General features: G+C 42.4%; 1 protein-coding gene across 2 annotated transcripts in view; it reads right to left on the bottom strand.

Moving 5' to 3' along the window:
• Window positions 1–13,039, bottom strand: part of dgkq (diacylglycerol kinase theta) — a 28,421-nt gene that overhangs the window by 2,119 nt on the left and 13,263 nt on the right. The window contains exons 7-22 of one of the 2 annotated variants that reach the window (XM_086304411.1): window positions 11,681–11,758; window positions 11,433–11,524; window positions 10,345–10,559; window positions 9,900–9,990; window positions 9,686–9,740; window positions 8,483–8,544; window positions 6,770–6,920; window positions 6,510–6,548; window positions 4,907–5,022; window positions 4,528–4,676; window positions 3,282–3,430; window positions 2,976–3,154; window positions 1,989–2,089; window positions 1,636–1,782; window positions 1,457–1,568; window positions 1,227–1,379 (exon numbers count right to left, since the gene is read on the bottom strand). In XM_086304411.1, coding sequence (XP_086160537.1) covers window positions 1,227–1,379; window positions 1,457–1,568; window positions 1,636–1,782; window positions 1,989–2,089; window positions 2,976–3,154; window positions 3,282–3,430; window positions 4,528–4,676; window positions 4,907–5,022; window positions 6,510–6,548; window positions 6,770–6,920; window positions 8,483–8,544; window positions 9,686–9,740; window positions 9,900–9,990; window positions 10,345–10,559; window positions 11,433–11,524; window positions 11,681–11,758 — 1,889 coding nt within the window. Of the gene's footprint in view, window positions 1–1,226; window positions 1,380–1,456; window positions 1,569–1,635; window positions 1,783–1,988; window positions 2,090–2,975; window positions 3,155–3,281; window positions 3,431–4,527; window positions 4,680–4,906; window positions 5,023–6,509; window positions 6,549–6,769; window positions 6,921–8,482; window positions 8,545–9,685; window positions 9,741–9,899; window positions 9,991–10,344; window positions 10,560–11,432; window positions 11,525–11,680; window positions 11,759–13,039 lie in introns of both variants that reach the window. The other variant, XM_086304402.1, reaches the window with a different exon arrangement.

Genomic DNA, 13,039 nt, shown 5'->3' on the forward strand with positions numbered 1-13,039 from the left:
AGGATCTGGCTCAGGTTACTTAGAGACAAAATGTTTGAAAGTGATGCAAGAATACTACACTGGCCAGCATATGACACAGAATTCACCCCTGCAAAATTGATAGTAGGTTTAAATATTGGTGCAACTTTGGCATTACTGCATATTGGAAAATATCATCTGAAAAAGATTTAAATACCTTTCAACAATGTCAGACAGTAACAACCTGGAGAGGGGTGACTTCTTTAGATATCTCCAATTAAGACATCACTTTAATACAGCTATTGTGTCCAAGGAGAGAAAGCCTTTAGTTCAAATTTTTATAGATGCATGTAAAGGGAAACTGACAAAAAAACAAATCTCTATGACCTACTCAATACTACAGATAGAAAGGAAACTCTACCACTTACATTAAACTCAGATGGGAGAAAGAGGCAGAATAAACCTATCTGAAGAAGATTGGTCTAATATATGTGAAACCATAGCCACTACTTCAAGCTCCGATTCATGGCTTTGAAAAATACTCAGAGCTTCTCTTTTTTTTTTTTTAAATCACCCCTAAGATTAAAGAACTCCGAAGTAAAAATGCTGAACATAGTAAATGTTGGAGGTAATGTGGATATACTTCAGTAGGCCACTTCCATATTTTTTGGGAATGTCCTAAAATCTCCCCCTACTGGACAGAAGTGGTTGAAAGAACCAAGCAGATAACTGGGTTACAGGTGGAGGGGAGCTTCAGTGTCATTTACTTAGGCAACATAACAATTGGACTGAAGAAACAGGACAGATACCTGCTACAGATATTACAGGCAGCCAGCAAAAAAAGCTATAATACGCAAGTGGTTGAATGGGGAACCTCCAACTGTTTCGGACTGGACAGAAATAACACACGAAATTCACGTTATGGAGCGACTAACCTCCTTGAGACTGTCCTCAGAAAAATGTGAAAAATACTGGAAGAAATGTAAATGTTTTCTTACTGAGAAATTACTCTAGAGCCTTGTGGTATTCCTTTGTATTACCTCTGGTAATAATATGTATCTGAGTTGTACATAATTTTCAACTTGTAACCTTGTGTATGTCAAACTTCTACCTAGATGGCCTAATCCCCCTTCTGTTTTTTTGTTTGGTCGGTCCTTCTTCTATTGTCTTATGTTCAAATGTTATTTTCTATAAAAATGGAAAAAAAACACTCACTAAAGTAAAAAAACCAACACTACGGAAGCCGTGCAGGGACAAACGGAGTGTACCTTTGGTCCAGCAGCAGAGATGATGATGTGTCCCGGCGGCTGGATCCACGGTTCTCCATCCACCTGGACTGGTATCGGTTTCCTCAATGTCAGCCTGATGTAGTTCCCTTGAGCAATGCGAATCCCAGAACGGAAACCACTCTGCACCTGGCCCTGCGCACACACACACACAGTGTGGTAAACCCTCTGGATAAAACCAGTCTGTACTTCTTCACTCTAAATTGTCTCACCATGTGGACGACCCCTGTGACCCCAACCACCTCCAACAGGCCGTCATCGATGCTGGGTTTCTCATAGCGACTGTCGACCTCTGACCCCCAGAGATCAGCACCTGAACCCCAACTACACACAAGAAGATGAACGTGAGGTCAAGACTGTGTCTGTGTGTGTGTCTGTGTGTGTGTGTTACCTTGGTATATTGAGGAAGATTAGCCCCTCTATGTTGGGTAATGGGACTTCCTGCCCATCCACGTGAAGCTGCAGCTCTTTGTGGAGACTCCTGGTGTGACTGATCTTCTGCAGGCCTACCTTCACATACACACCTTTGTTATGAAACCTGTGGAAGACAGGAAGCAAAAGGGCTGATTGGAAACGTGGTCTTCACTGTCAGAAACACGCACCAGTACTTTCTGTAAAGTGCAATACCACTGATGACCACTAGATGTCAACTAGAAAACAATCGTAACTCTTATTCATAAAGCGTCAACTTTAATGGGAAATTACAATCGACCACAAAATTCTGGCTCTCTCATAAATTTTCACCTGCTGGTGAATTTGTCGGGTTCGTCCTCTCGAGCCAGGTGGAAGTCGAGGCTGAGCTCCGCGTCGATACCGAGACCAAAGTAGTTGTTCATCTGGACAATCTGAGGGAAAGACAGATACTTCCATGATACTTTTATCCATTTTTTCCACCACAGCATCTGTATAAAAAACGGAAACATCCACAACCTGAGCGAAGTTAAACCAACCCTAACTTGTGAAAACAAAAAGAACTACAGGGATACCCAGAGAACCGAGATCTCCACCGAGGCTAATATGATTTATTTCACTTTTTCTCTAAAGTGATCCCAAAATTTAACGGCTTGTTACATTTTTACTTTGAAGGGAGGTGTCCTGTCCACCTCCCTTCGGGTTCTGTGAAATTTGTGCATAATCTTGTTGTCAAACAATCATCGACCACCATTGGGCTCCACCTTGGCAGCGGAAACTATCGTAGCTTGTGGAGTTCATAGATATCCTTAAAATTAACAAACAGTTTGTTTGGGTTTATGGGTTTTTCCTAACTCGCTCTGGCATCAGCTGTGCAAAAACATCAGTGGAGTGTTTTTGGATGACATCATAGCCCCTCTACACACCAGGAGAAAAACCACCTCCCTCCAAAGTTCAGCTGATAGCTGGAACAAATTAACATGAACAAAACTCCCAGGAAGTCCAGATCCTTTCTGTTCTGTATGAAAGGAAAGTTGTGAGCAGCTGAAACTGAATCAAATGGCAACAACAAGCTTGTACTTCACTTCTGGCATCAGGAGAATGACCAGACTGCAGGATGTTTTCAGCTGATTGGCTTTCGGGAAGCAGTCAGTGGAACTTCTTGTTCCAGCTGTTACAGATGCATCTGAACTAACCATGACCATTGTTAGTTCATGGACTTTTGCCTGGTTGTAAAGTCTAGACCACGAACATGTTTCAGGTTTTTGGAAATTATGTTTTATCTCTTAATCTAATAATGATAATGCTTTTGGATCGGACCTTGGGTGGCTCCAAGAAGTCGTTCTCTTTGCCATCCTCTGAGACATCCTGGGCGTCCAGCAGGATGGTCCAGCGGTCCATCAGAATCTCATCAGCCTCATAAACCGACACTAGGATGTGGTAAGGGTCCTCACCACTGTAACCTGGACCCCACCGCAGGATACGAGCCAAGTCGTTACCTGACAGGACACAAATCAAACTCAACTGTTTACCAGCAAGTTAAAAACTGCCAAGTGCCCAAATCGACTCAACAGGAACTCGTCTCTGCATTAGAAAACAAATAAAAGGAGCAGCGTTTGGTCTCACCTGTTCCTAGTGGTACAATGCCGATGGGCGGTTCGCGACAGGTCAGTTTGTGCCTTACAGCCTCCAGCACTCCAAGCACCCAGCCCACCGTCCCATCGCCCCCGCAGACCAGCACCCGAAACCGGGGAACCTCCCTGAACGTGTGCAGGCTGCAGAGCGAACAGTAGAGACAGTTTTACTGCGATGACCACAATTTAAAACGAGGTGAACATTTCTGACACCGACTGAAACTTCACAAATGTCTTTAGGAGATTGGTACCCCTCCACAGACTACCTGCCCAGACTGGAAGCAGCCTCACTGTTTGCTGCTGGGTTGAATCTGCAATGCTTTTTTTTTTTCAGCTTTTTGTGGCTCCGTGAGATGCTTTTATGTTACTTGGCAATGGTTTTTGTGGCTCTCGTTAGCTGTTTTGTGTCTTTTTTGTGGTAATTTCTCATCTCTTTGTACTCTGTCGCATCCCCCTGCAGTCTTATATTTATTTTCAGTTGTTCTGCATGGCGTTGAGGTTGTTTGCAACTCTTTCTAGAAAGCACAACCACTTCAGTTTTCTTCTGTTTCAAATTTTAAAAATTAGGTTAAAACCTAAACAATTACTAACAAACTATAACAATAACATCATAAATAAACAGGCAAACGTCATTTTGTATCACCTTTTAACTTTGATGGTGATAAATCCGGTCTGCAGCATACTGATGGAAATGTTGCCAGGTTTGCCAGTAAGTGTCACACACTACATGTGAAACCCACTGGTTTCCACCATTTTGAACCCTTAATATTATCTCAATATTTGGCTCCCAGAAGTGGAGCTAAGTTATCAGCTAATGATAGCTAGCTGAATTAGACACGACACAGATAAACAAAAAAAACATCCAAATAAAATCCTAGAAATAGTTAACCTCACAGCAGGTTGGTCAGATAACTGCATTAAAAAAGCTCCAGAAGGCTCCAACAGCACATTTATTCCAGTCACAGAGGCCACGCCCCTAATAATTAAACTGTAAGGTGAGTTATAGAACGTCCCCCTGTACAGGTGTTATGAAGGGGTACATAACAATAATTCTTCTCTAAGTAAATTTATTGCTGGTTATGGTTCCAGTGAGGCGAAAAGTTCACCAGAAATCAGAAGAGATCTGCTAACTGCAAACCCACTGCTGTGTCTACAGTGATGATTTTTTCTATAAAATAAGTAGTGACGGCGTCGGAAAATCCTCTGCTTTCACCGAGGAGGTGTGCTGTTGTCCTCACCCGGCCAGCGGGCTTCCGTTCATGATGTCGAAGACCTGGTGAGGGTTCAGGAGCTTCCGGAAACCATAGAGGAGCTCTCTCCCCTTCAGACCGCCACTCTTCGGGTTGACAAACACCAGCAGAGGACACATGTCTGCTCCCAGCGTGTTCTGCTGAAAGGAAAACCCGATGCTGGTGAGATGTTGGGCAGAGGTAAGAGACATCTGGAAGCTGAATGGTTTTATTCAGTGTGCTTGTTTCCAGAGATTTTCCTGGAGCTCTTTAAGCACCGCAGCCTCATTACATCTGCTCGGTTCGGTAAGAAGACACCAAAACTCCTCGTGCTAAGAGTGTGTTCGCAGAGCCTGAGTTTAATGAGGCGTATTTGAACAACAGTTACCGTGATCGCCGGAATGACCAGCGAGGTGAGCGTCTTGTTGTTGATCGAAGTATCTTTAGTCAGCATGTAGATCCTCTCCGCTTCAGCGAAACACGAGATCTGCAACACCACCGCACCTGGACACACACACGCACACACACACTGTAACAGCAGTCTGGCAAGGAAGGAGCGGCTAGCAGGTCCAGCGGGCATGTGGTGTGGAGGTTAGCCGGATAACTCGAAGCCAGTCAGTTAAATTAAACAACAGACCTTTATTCATTATCAGCAACATAAGACCATACAAGCCAGGTCTCCACGGCTCTACTCTGTCCATACATACATGTGCGGGGTTCGGTAGTCGTCGGCGCCAGGCCGTTACAACAGTAAGGTGTTTCCTCGGACAATGGAACATGAGCAGCATGGAATGGCTGCCGCTAACAACACACACCCACTAGGAGACCCCCACAACTACTACAACAGTAGGGCAACCCCCCCTAGTGGTGCTATAACCCAAAAGGGTTGTTACAACACACACACACACACACACACACACACACACACACACACACACACACACACACACACACAGAGGAAAAATCTGAGTTTGATGTCTCAGACCCTCAGTTTATCTCAAATCAGCTGCTGCTAACTTTCTTCTAAGACAGCCATACCTTATAGGTTTAAACAGAAGGGGGTGGAGCATGTAGGTCTGAGATGACCATATTAGGAATATAACTCTTTGTGACATCATATAGAGCCAATGGTACAAAAAGCCAACTGAAACCAAGTGTTTAGAGCATACTAAGGCTGAGCTGTGGGATCTGTACGCACTGAGCTCATCATTAGAAACTCTGACTGTGTTAAATATGAACATTCATCACTGAGACAGGAAACCAGGTGTGATCAGAAAGAATTTGCTCTTAAATAATACAAAGTCATGGTTTTGAGGTTCATCGGGCCAGCAGTGTGACCGTCAGCGTTATCATCATTTCTTTAAATATTTGTCCCCCAGGGTTGCACAGCGAACACAGACTTCTGACGGAGAAAACCGAAGGAAACGACGCCAATGATGCCACCACTCAACGCAGTGTTCAACGCACCCTACCTGCTCAGCAGGTTTACCTCACTGCACCTTTGAGCACAGAGAAAAATACAGCTGAAGAGTCACCATTTCAACAAACCACAGGAGTTCAGCTGCACCTGAAGATGACCTTGAAAAAGAGATTTTAGATTTTTATGGAAAACTCCCCAGAACTTTCTGATCACACCTCATAAGTGAGCGTCAGTGAGTCAGGAAGACCATTTAACTGATCTGGACAGCAGCGCATTTCAGAGAGAGTCCCGTCCTCTTTAGAAACATGTATTTATCCGTCTCTGTCCATCAGGCGACGCTCGAGTCCTGCTTCCCACTCTCACCATGGTTAGCTTGCAGTTCACAGATTTCTTCTGACATAAATTCAGTAAGATGTGTTCAAATTTATTTACCCATAAGGACACAAGAAGTCCTCGTGGGACAGAACCAGTGTGAAAACTACAGAAGGTGATCTGAGCAGGAGGAGGCCAGGAAAGACTACATGTGTCCTCAAACCTGCCCAGCAGGCTGCTTTCATGACGGACGACTCACCTTGATTGAGATAGAAATTGCTGATGGTGACCAGGTGACCTGCAGAGAGGAAGAGGAGGACAGGTGAGTCAGAGCGGCAGAATTAAACCTGAAATTAACAGTTAAGGGGAAATGAGCCTGAACATAAAACTTCGGTTTGAATAAAAACACAACAGAGCTTCACTTTTTAACTTCGTCACACGCTTTAATCACGTTTGGTTCACATCCACCCACCAGAGGGCGCCACAGAAGGAAAGCATGCGTTTTTTAAAGCGACTCACTCTTGATGGCGAGGTGTTCCTCGATCAGCTGCGTGTACTTTTCTGTGGTGAGCAGGGGGGGCAGCCCTCCAATCAGCAGCTCCACCCGCACCGCCCGGTTCTTGTTCTCCACGATGTAGAACCGAGTCTGATTCATCTGCCGCAGAGACACCTGCACATAGCGCGACGCCACATCACCACGTCAGGGTGCGTCCACCATCTTTTTATTCTGTACTATGGTTACGATCTAACTGAGGCACTACGCAGGAATGACCACAAAGCTCACTGAATTCGAGGCAAGCGGTTAGGATGCAGACCACGAGTCCCCGACCTTTACCTGCCCGTCATCTCTACGTTTCCCCTCCCTCTCCCTCTCGATGGTCACAAAAACAGAAAACATGCAGACAAAATAAAAGATTATGTAAACACCTGCAGATGAATTTTGCAAACTGAATAACGAGTGGCTCCACAGTGGAGTGGTTAACACGTTTGTCTAACACATGGAAACGTCTGACAGCGAGAGGAGACTGAAATCCCTGCGAGGACTGCAGATCCTAACCACGCACAGCAGGAGACGCCGAAAGAAGCAGAATCAGCTAACTGATGCTGGCGGCTTTGCCACAGAGAAACCAAAGAGTGTCACCCTCTGCAGAAACCATTATTTTTATACTGTAAAAATGTTTATATTTGCAGCTCGGATATCCAGCTTAGCAGACTTATATACCTGCAACTAAAGTAATAATAATAATAATAATAATAATAATAATAATGATGCAAAAAAAAGAAGAAGAAAAAAAGTGATGTTTATTTTAGTGACACGTGTCTCTGTCAGAGTTACTACAGTAACTAAAATTAAACTCCAGACTAAAGCTGGGTGTTAAAAGCGTATAATCAAAATAAAAAAGAGAAGTGAAACGATGCTGTGTACCAACAACCCCGAGGTCAGTGTGGCTAAATCTGTCGACACATCAAGCATCAGCAGGCTGCGGTGCACTTCTTCCTCATGCTGTGTTTGAGCTGTAAACGCTCATAAACACTTCTTTTCTTTGTTCTTATGAAACATACTTCAAGAGGTTTGTGGTGAGCGTAGCAAACATTATGTAGGAGCTGGTAACGGATAATAAATACTGATTTGTAAATAACAGGACAATAAACAGAACTTTTTATACAACATTATACTGCAGAATACTTTTAACTATGCAGCTCATCCTCTTTTTGTTGACAGTACTCACTCCACCATAAACACAATCAACAATGGAAACGTAGCTTTAGAAAGCTGTAAATATTCCTGTTACCACTGTGACCTTCACATCAATCTACTGACCTTGTAGGAGAGGTCAGAGGTCAAATTATGTTGGACGAGACCTTCTATATGTTGAACCATGTTTTCTAAGTCAGTTTTCCACCAATTAATCATGAAGTTAAAGACCTCAGTGGATGTAAGCCAAGCTCTAATGGACCGCCAACACCAGCCCACTCTGCACTCTTACAGAGTTTTATCAGAATTCATTCAAAAAATTTTGTGCTATCGTGTTTACAGACAGAATGACACGCAGGCGCTACCAAAACCTTACCCTAACTTGGTGAATATAATCGAATATATTCATATAATCTGACCTCAGACACGTGGCTAGTCACTAATCTTTGGATGTGCAAAAGGCAACAATTAAATGCATCACTTATTCTCAGCGTTGGCATTTATGAAAGTTCATGAAATCTTGTTTGTCCTCTTACCTTCCTGATCTCCCGCAGTTTGTCCCGAAGCTTTTCCTGAGGAGTCAGCGTCTGTCTCTGCACTGGATGACAGAGACAGAAAGGTCATGACCTTCTCCGGTATCACATAGAGCTTCTGCAGAGCATGGCAAGACTCCACGCTCTGCTCTAAGGTCCAGGTTTATGGTTTTAGAAGCGCTGAAGAAGGTGCGTAATGTTTAAAATGAAGAGAATGACAGCGGCTTGTACTGTGTGCAGCTCAGGTGTGGGTGAAGTATTCAAAACACTAAACTGAGCTGAAAATATTCATGGGCCAGAAGCAGCTCCACGCTGACCACGAACCACTTCAAAAATGGATCTACAAAAAAACCCCACTCTGACGTGTTCTAGAGACCTAATGTATTTCATTGTGATCGTGCATGTTCTCTGAGAACATGGCTGAAATTTGATATTGGCTGAGCGTCTCAAAAAGTAAGTTTAACATAAAACAAAAGAAAATCAAAAGCTGTATTGGGTGTGGCTTAAAGGCAATCTCAAAATAGGGGGCGTGGTCAGAAATGCAACAAATATGGGCGTAGCCTATTTAAAAAACTATTTCAATAATTGTTTATTAATGGCTGTACAAAGTAAGATTTAAGTAAGATTGTAAGACCTGATTCATATTATATTATATTATATTATATTAAATTAATCGGTGACTTAAATTTTTTTTCTCACCATAAATAAATTTGTAATCTAAACTATCTGCAATTAAAATTTTACCCTTGCAATTTCTGACCTTCATACTGGTACTCCGGTGTAAAGTTTCGCCAGAAATAAGTATTAAATAAAAGATTGTAGACGTATAGGTGTGGCTCATACATCAGAATGCTGAACTCTATGAAAAGCTTGAAATCAGTGATTGTTTTTCTAGACAAAGCTTTTTTTTTTAAACTTAAATCTATGAATGGTTTTTATTAATAGTGATAATAAAATAAGATTTAAATCTGTACAAGAACAATATGGTTCCTGTAGTTGGTCCTGCTTGGTCGAGCTGTAGAAAAGAGGCGTGATAAACGATGTAATAGGGACATATGAATAACACCGCATCATCATCGTGTCAGCATTAATATGTGCTCTACCGCAGTGCTCATACTCGTTTTCCAGGTCAGCTGCAGGTTGGGTTATTTTTCTTCACAGTCACCAAAATGTGATTTTGTTTTTCCTCATGCGGGTAGTTCTCACCTTGCTTGCTGCTCATGCAGACCTCCAGCAGAGAGAATTTTGATAGATCTTCCTCCTGAAACCGCACATATCATCGACACCATCAGTGGTTTCAGGGCTGAACTTACATAAACAGCTCAAATTGCCGATTGAAGTATAAACTGCTCAAATGTCCTGCTCATGTTCATTCAGGCATTAATATTAGCCTGGACGCGTCTAACACTTGTAATTTTACCTGTCTGTCCAGCTTACTGAGAACCTCGGCGAGGACCGAGGACGTCGTGCTGCTGTCTGAGACGGAAACCGAAATGAAAGCAACGCCTGACCTGAAACACAAAAACAGTTAGTTGACAAAAACCAGGGACTCTATGTGTAACGGTGGACGTAGCTTCCAGGTTTGATGGGCTTAAATATGCATTAAATCCAATGACCTGCAGAGGGCGACTCCTCTGGCTGCAAACAACTGTGGCTGTACATGTTTATGGTCTCATTAGTCATTCGTTTGAAGGACTATATACAGGACGATGATCATGTCAGAAATTTTGATTCAATCAAAGTGGGCGGGGCTACCTCGTGATTCAACCAGTGGGTGACATCACAGTGGCTACGTTCATCTCTTATACACAGTACATGACAAAAGGTTGCTTTCTTGTGGTGGACAGAGTCCTGACTAAACTCACTTGGGCCAGTCAGTGTACACCTTGATGACCTCAGTGACTCGGGGTTTTGCCCTCAGCAGCCACGAGTCGCCTCCGTCCTTCAGCGAGTTCCTGTTGTCCGGGCTGCCGTTGCGGTTCAGGATGTCGTCGCTGTGCAGACGCTGCGGGCCGCCGATTTCGTGCAGCTCGAAGTCCTGAGGGTCGTCGGGGAGGTAGAAGGCCCTCAGTGCCGCCTCCTGCAGGACAACACAGGTATCATAGAGCTATGGGGGTTTTTTGTTTGTTTTTTTAAATGCCTAAAAAGAAGTATATTTTTTCAGGCATTTAACTCACTTTCTAGTTTACAGTCTTTATTTTGGTTTCAATTTGTCACTACTTAAAAGCCTTACTCTTTAGCTCATAATCTTTTTTCATATTCTCAATTATTGCTGTACCTAATGTTGACTTTTCATTTGACAGTTATGAATTTTATTTATTTAATTTATTTTACTTAAGATTTAAAATCTGAACTTTGACTGTTCTCCTGTTTTTGGGACAAAATTTAAACTTTTTTAAAGAATTCTTACTTTTTTTAATCAAAGAAATTTGACTATTTTTTTTTAGTTTTATCATTTGTCATCTTCTAATTTATTGATTTGTTTTTTTCTTTTAAGTTTGAGTCAAATTTTGATTTGTTTTTATTGTAACTTATTGTTAATTTGTATATGAAAAGTTTTTAAACCATTTACGCCATAATTTTGACTTTACTCATAAGTTTGGGGGTTTTAAGCCTTTCATATCTGTAACTATTTAATTATGTAAATCCTGGTTTTTCATTTCATAATCTTTCCTTAATTAATATTCAAATCCAACCAAGGTCAAAGTTAGACACAGTCTTACTGAGAAGCAAGATTAGTCACGGTTTTCGGGATATTCCTCTGACACCATTCTGTGTCATATTACTAAAAATAGCTTTTACAGAATTATAGCTCACTGCTTTTATTTTGAAAGTTGTGTTCCATGAAAGTTGTGTGAGATTTCGGTGGTAGAAGAGGTAGTAGTACCTGTCTTGGTGTGTGTGTGTGTGTCTGTGTGTGTGTCAGGTTTTTGGGAGGAAGCAGAGCCCTTACCACCACTTCCTCATTCTTTGTGATTGAGACCAGTCGGAAGAAACCGCGCTTGACTGCATCGTCGCCATCAAACACCTTGAGAAACTGTTTACCTGTGGGTCACAGTAAACAAACCAGACACAACCAGATGTGACTGCAACATCTGCAAGCAGAAATGTTATTCCACAGCTGTATCATCCACCAGTCGGTCATTAATAAAACCTCTGAAACACAAAGGGAGCTTGTATACAGACATACGGTGAACCGACCTGACTCTGAGGCAGCCGGCTGACCGTCTTTGGACGCTGGCGCTGCTGCAGCAGAGAGATCAGCATCATCGGAGTTATCTAATGGAAACATGGAGGAAAAGAGCCGGTCAGGTGAGACAGTTTACTGGACACAGAACTTCCTGATCAGATTTCAACAAGCTGGAACAACCTGAAACAGACCCAGATCAGCAGCTCACCTTATTCTCATTTAGAGCCTGACATCTGAAATCTTAGTTTGTGGATTTGTCAAGTAATAGAATATCACCAGCCAAGAAAGAAAAAGACAAACGTCTTTACAATCACTGTGAGGAGGCCGCTGTGTCTGTCTCAGCTCCATGTTTATTACTGTTAGTTGTTGTTTGACTTTATTTGTCAGCACCTTTCATACAGGTGCATCAACTCAAAGCATCAGCAATCAATTAAAAAATACAAAAGGACTCTGACAGCACCACAACAGTTGGTGTTTCAGCATAGAAGCACAACACCAACCACCACAAAGCAATGATGTGTTAATCTCATAGACCCATATTTTATTCACAATTGAACAAATGTTTAAACTGAGAGATTTCCCAAAAATTATAAGCTCAATTTGAATTTGATGGCAGAAACAAGTCTCAAAATGTTGGTACGCAGCAAGAAAAGGCTGGAAACGTAAGTAATACTAAAAAGAAACAGTGGGTATAAGAAGAGCATCTTAGAGAGGCAGAGTTTCTCAGAAGTAACGATGGGCAGAGATTCACCAACCTGTGAGTTTTAGCTCATATCTTATTTTTCTGTTTACACATTTGATATGTTTTCTGTGTTCTATTGTGAATAAAATACAGATTTTAAAATCATCAAATTCTGTATTTAATCTCCAGTGTCTCAACTCTTTCTACAAACAGAGTAGAAAAGTGAGTTCAGATCTTGTGAGACTTTGGAGATCGTCTGGAGGATGAAAATGAACTCTGGTTGTTTCTGACTTTGCTGCCTTTCTTCACGCGCAGCCTCCTGAGCTCTGACTTTGATTTGTTTTGCTGTTAAGAGTTTTATTTTGGAAGAATTCTCTGGAAAACAGAAACACCCTGAAGTGTTTTTGTGAATTTTGCGATTTGGCCCTTTGAAACCTGCAGGGGCTCGTGTTTCAGCTCTCGGCGTTTGGATGTTTGTCTGCACTATTCACATCCTGACTTCTTTAAAAACATCTTTTTTCAGTTTCACAGCTCAGATCAGCAGTGAAGCTGTCAGGAAACGAGCCGAGCGTTTGCGGTTCACACAGTTTGTGTCAGTAGCGTCAAAGGATGTGGTCTGGAGGAGCATATGTGTGTTTGTTTCACTCCTGCTGTGCAGACCTGCCTCCCATTAACTCCCGATGATGTA

Source organism: Aulonocara sp. 'chitande type north' Nkhata Bay, linkage group LG2 (assembly GCF_057382095.1).
Source record: "Aulonocara sp. 'chitande type north' Nkhata Bay isolate Kocher_YH1m ecotype deep benthic linkage group LG2, A_spYH_male_GT1.1, whole genome shotgun sequence".
In the NCBI taxonomy this organism is placed as follows: domain Eukaryota; kingdom Metazoa; phylum Chordata; class Actinopteri; order Cichliformes; family Cichlidae; genus Aulonocara; species Aulonocara sp. 'chitande type north' Nkhata Bay.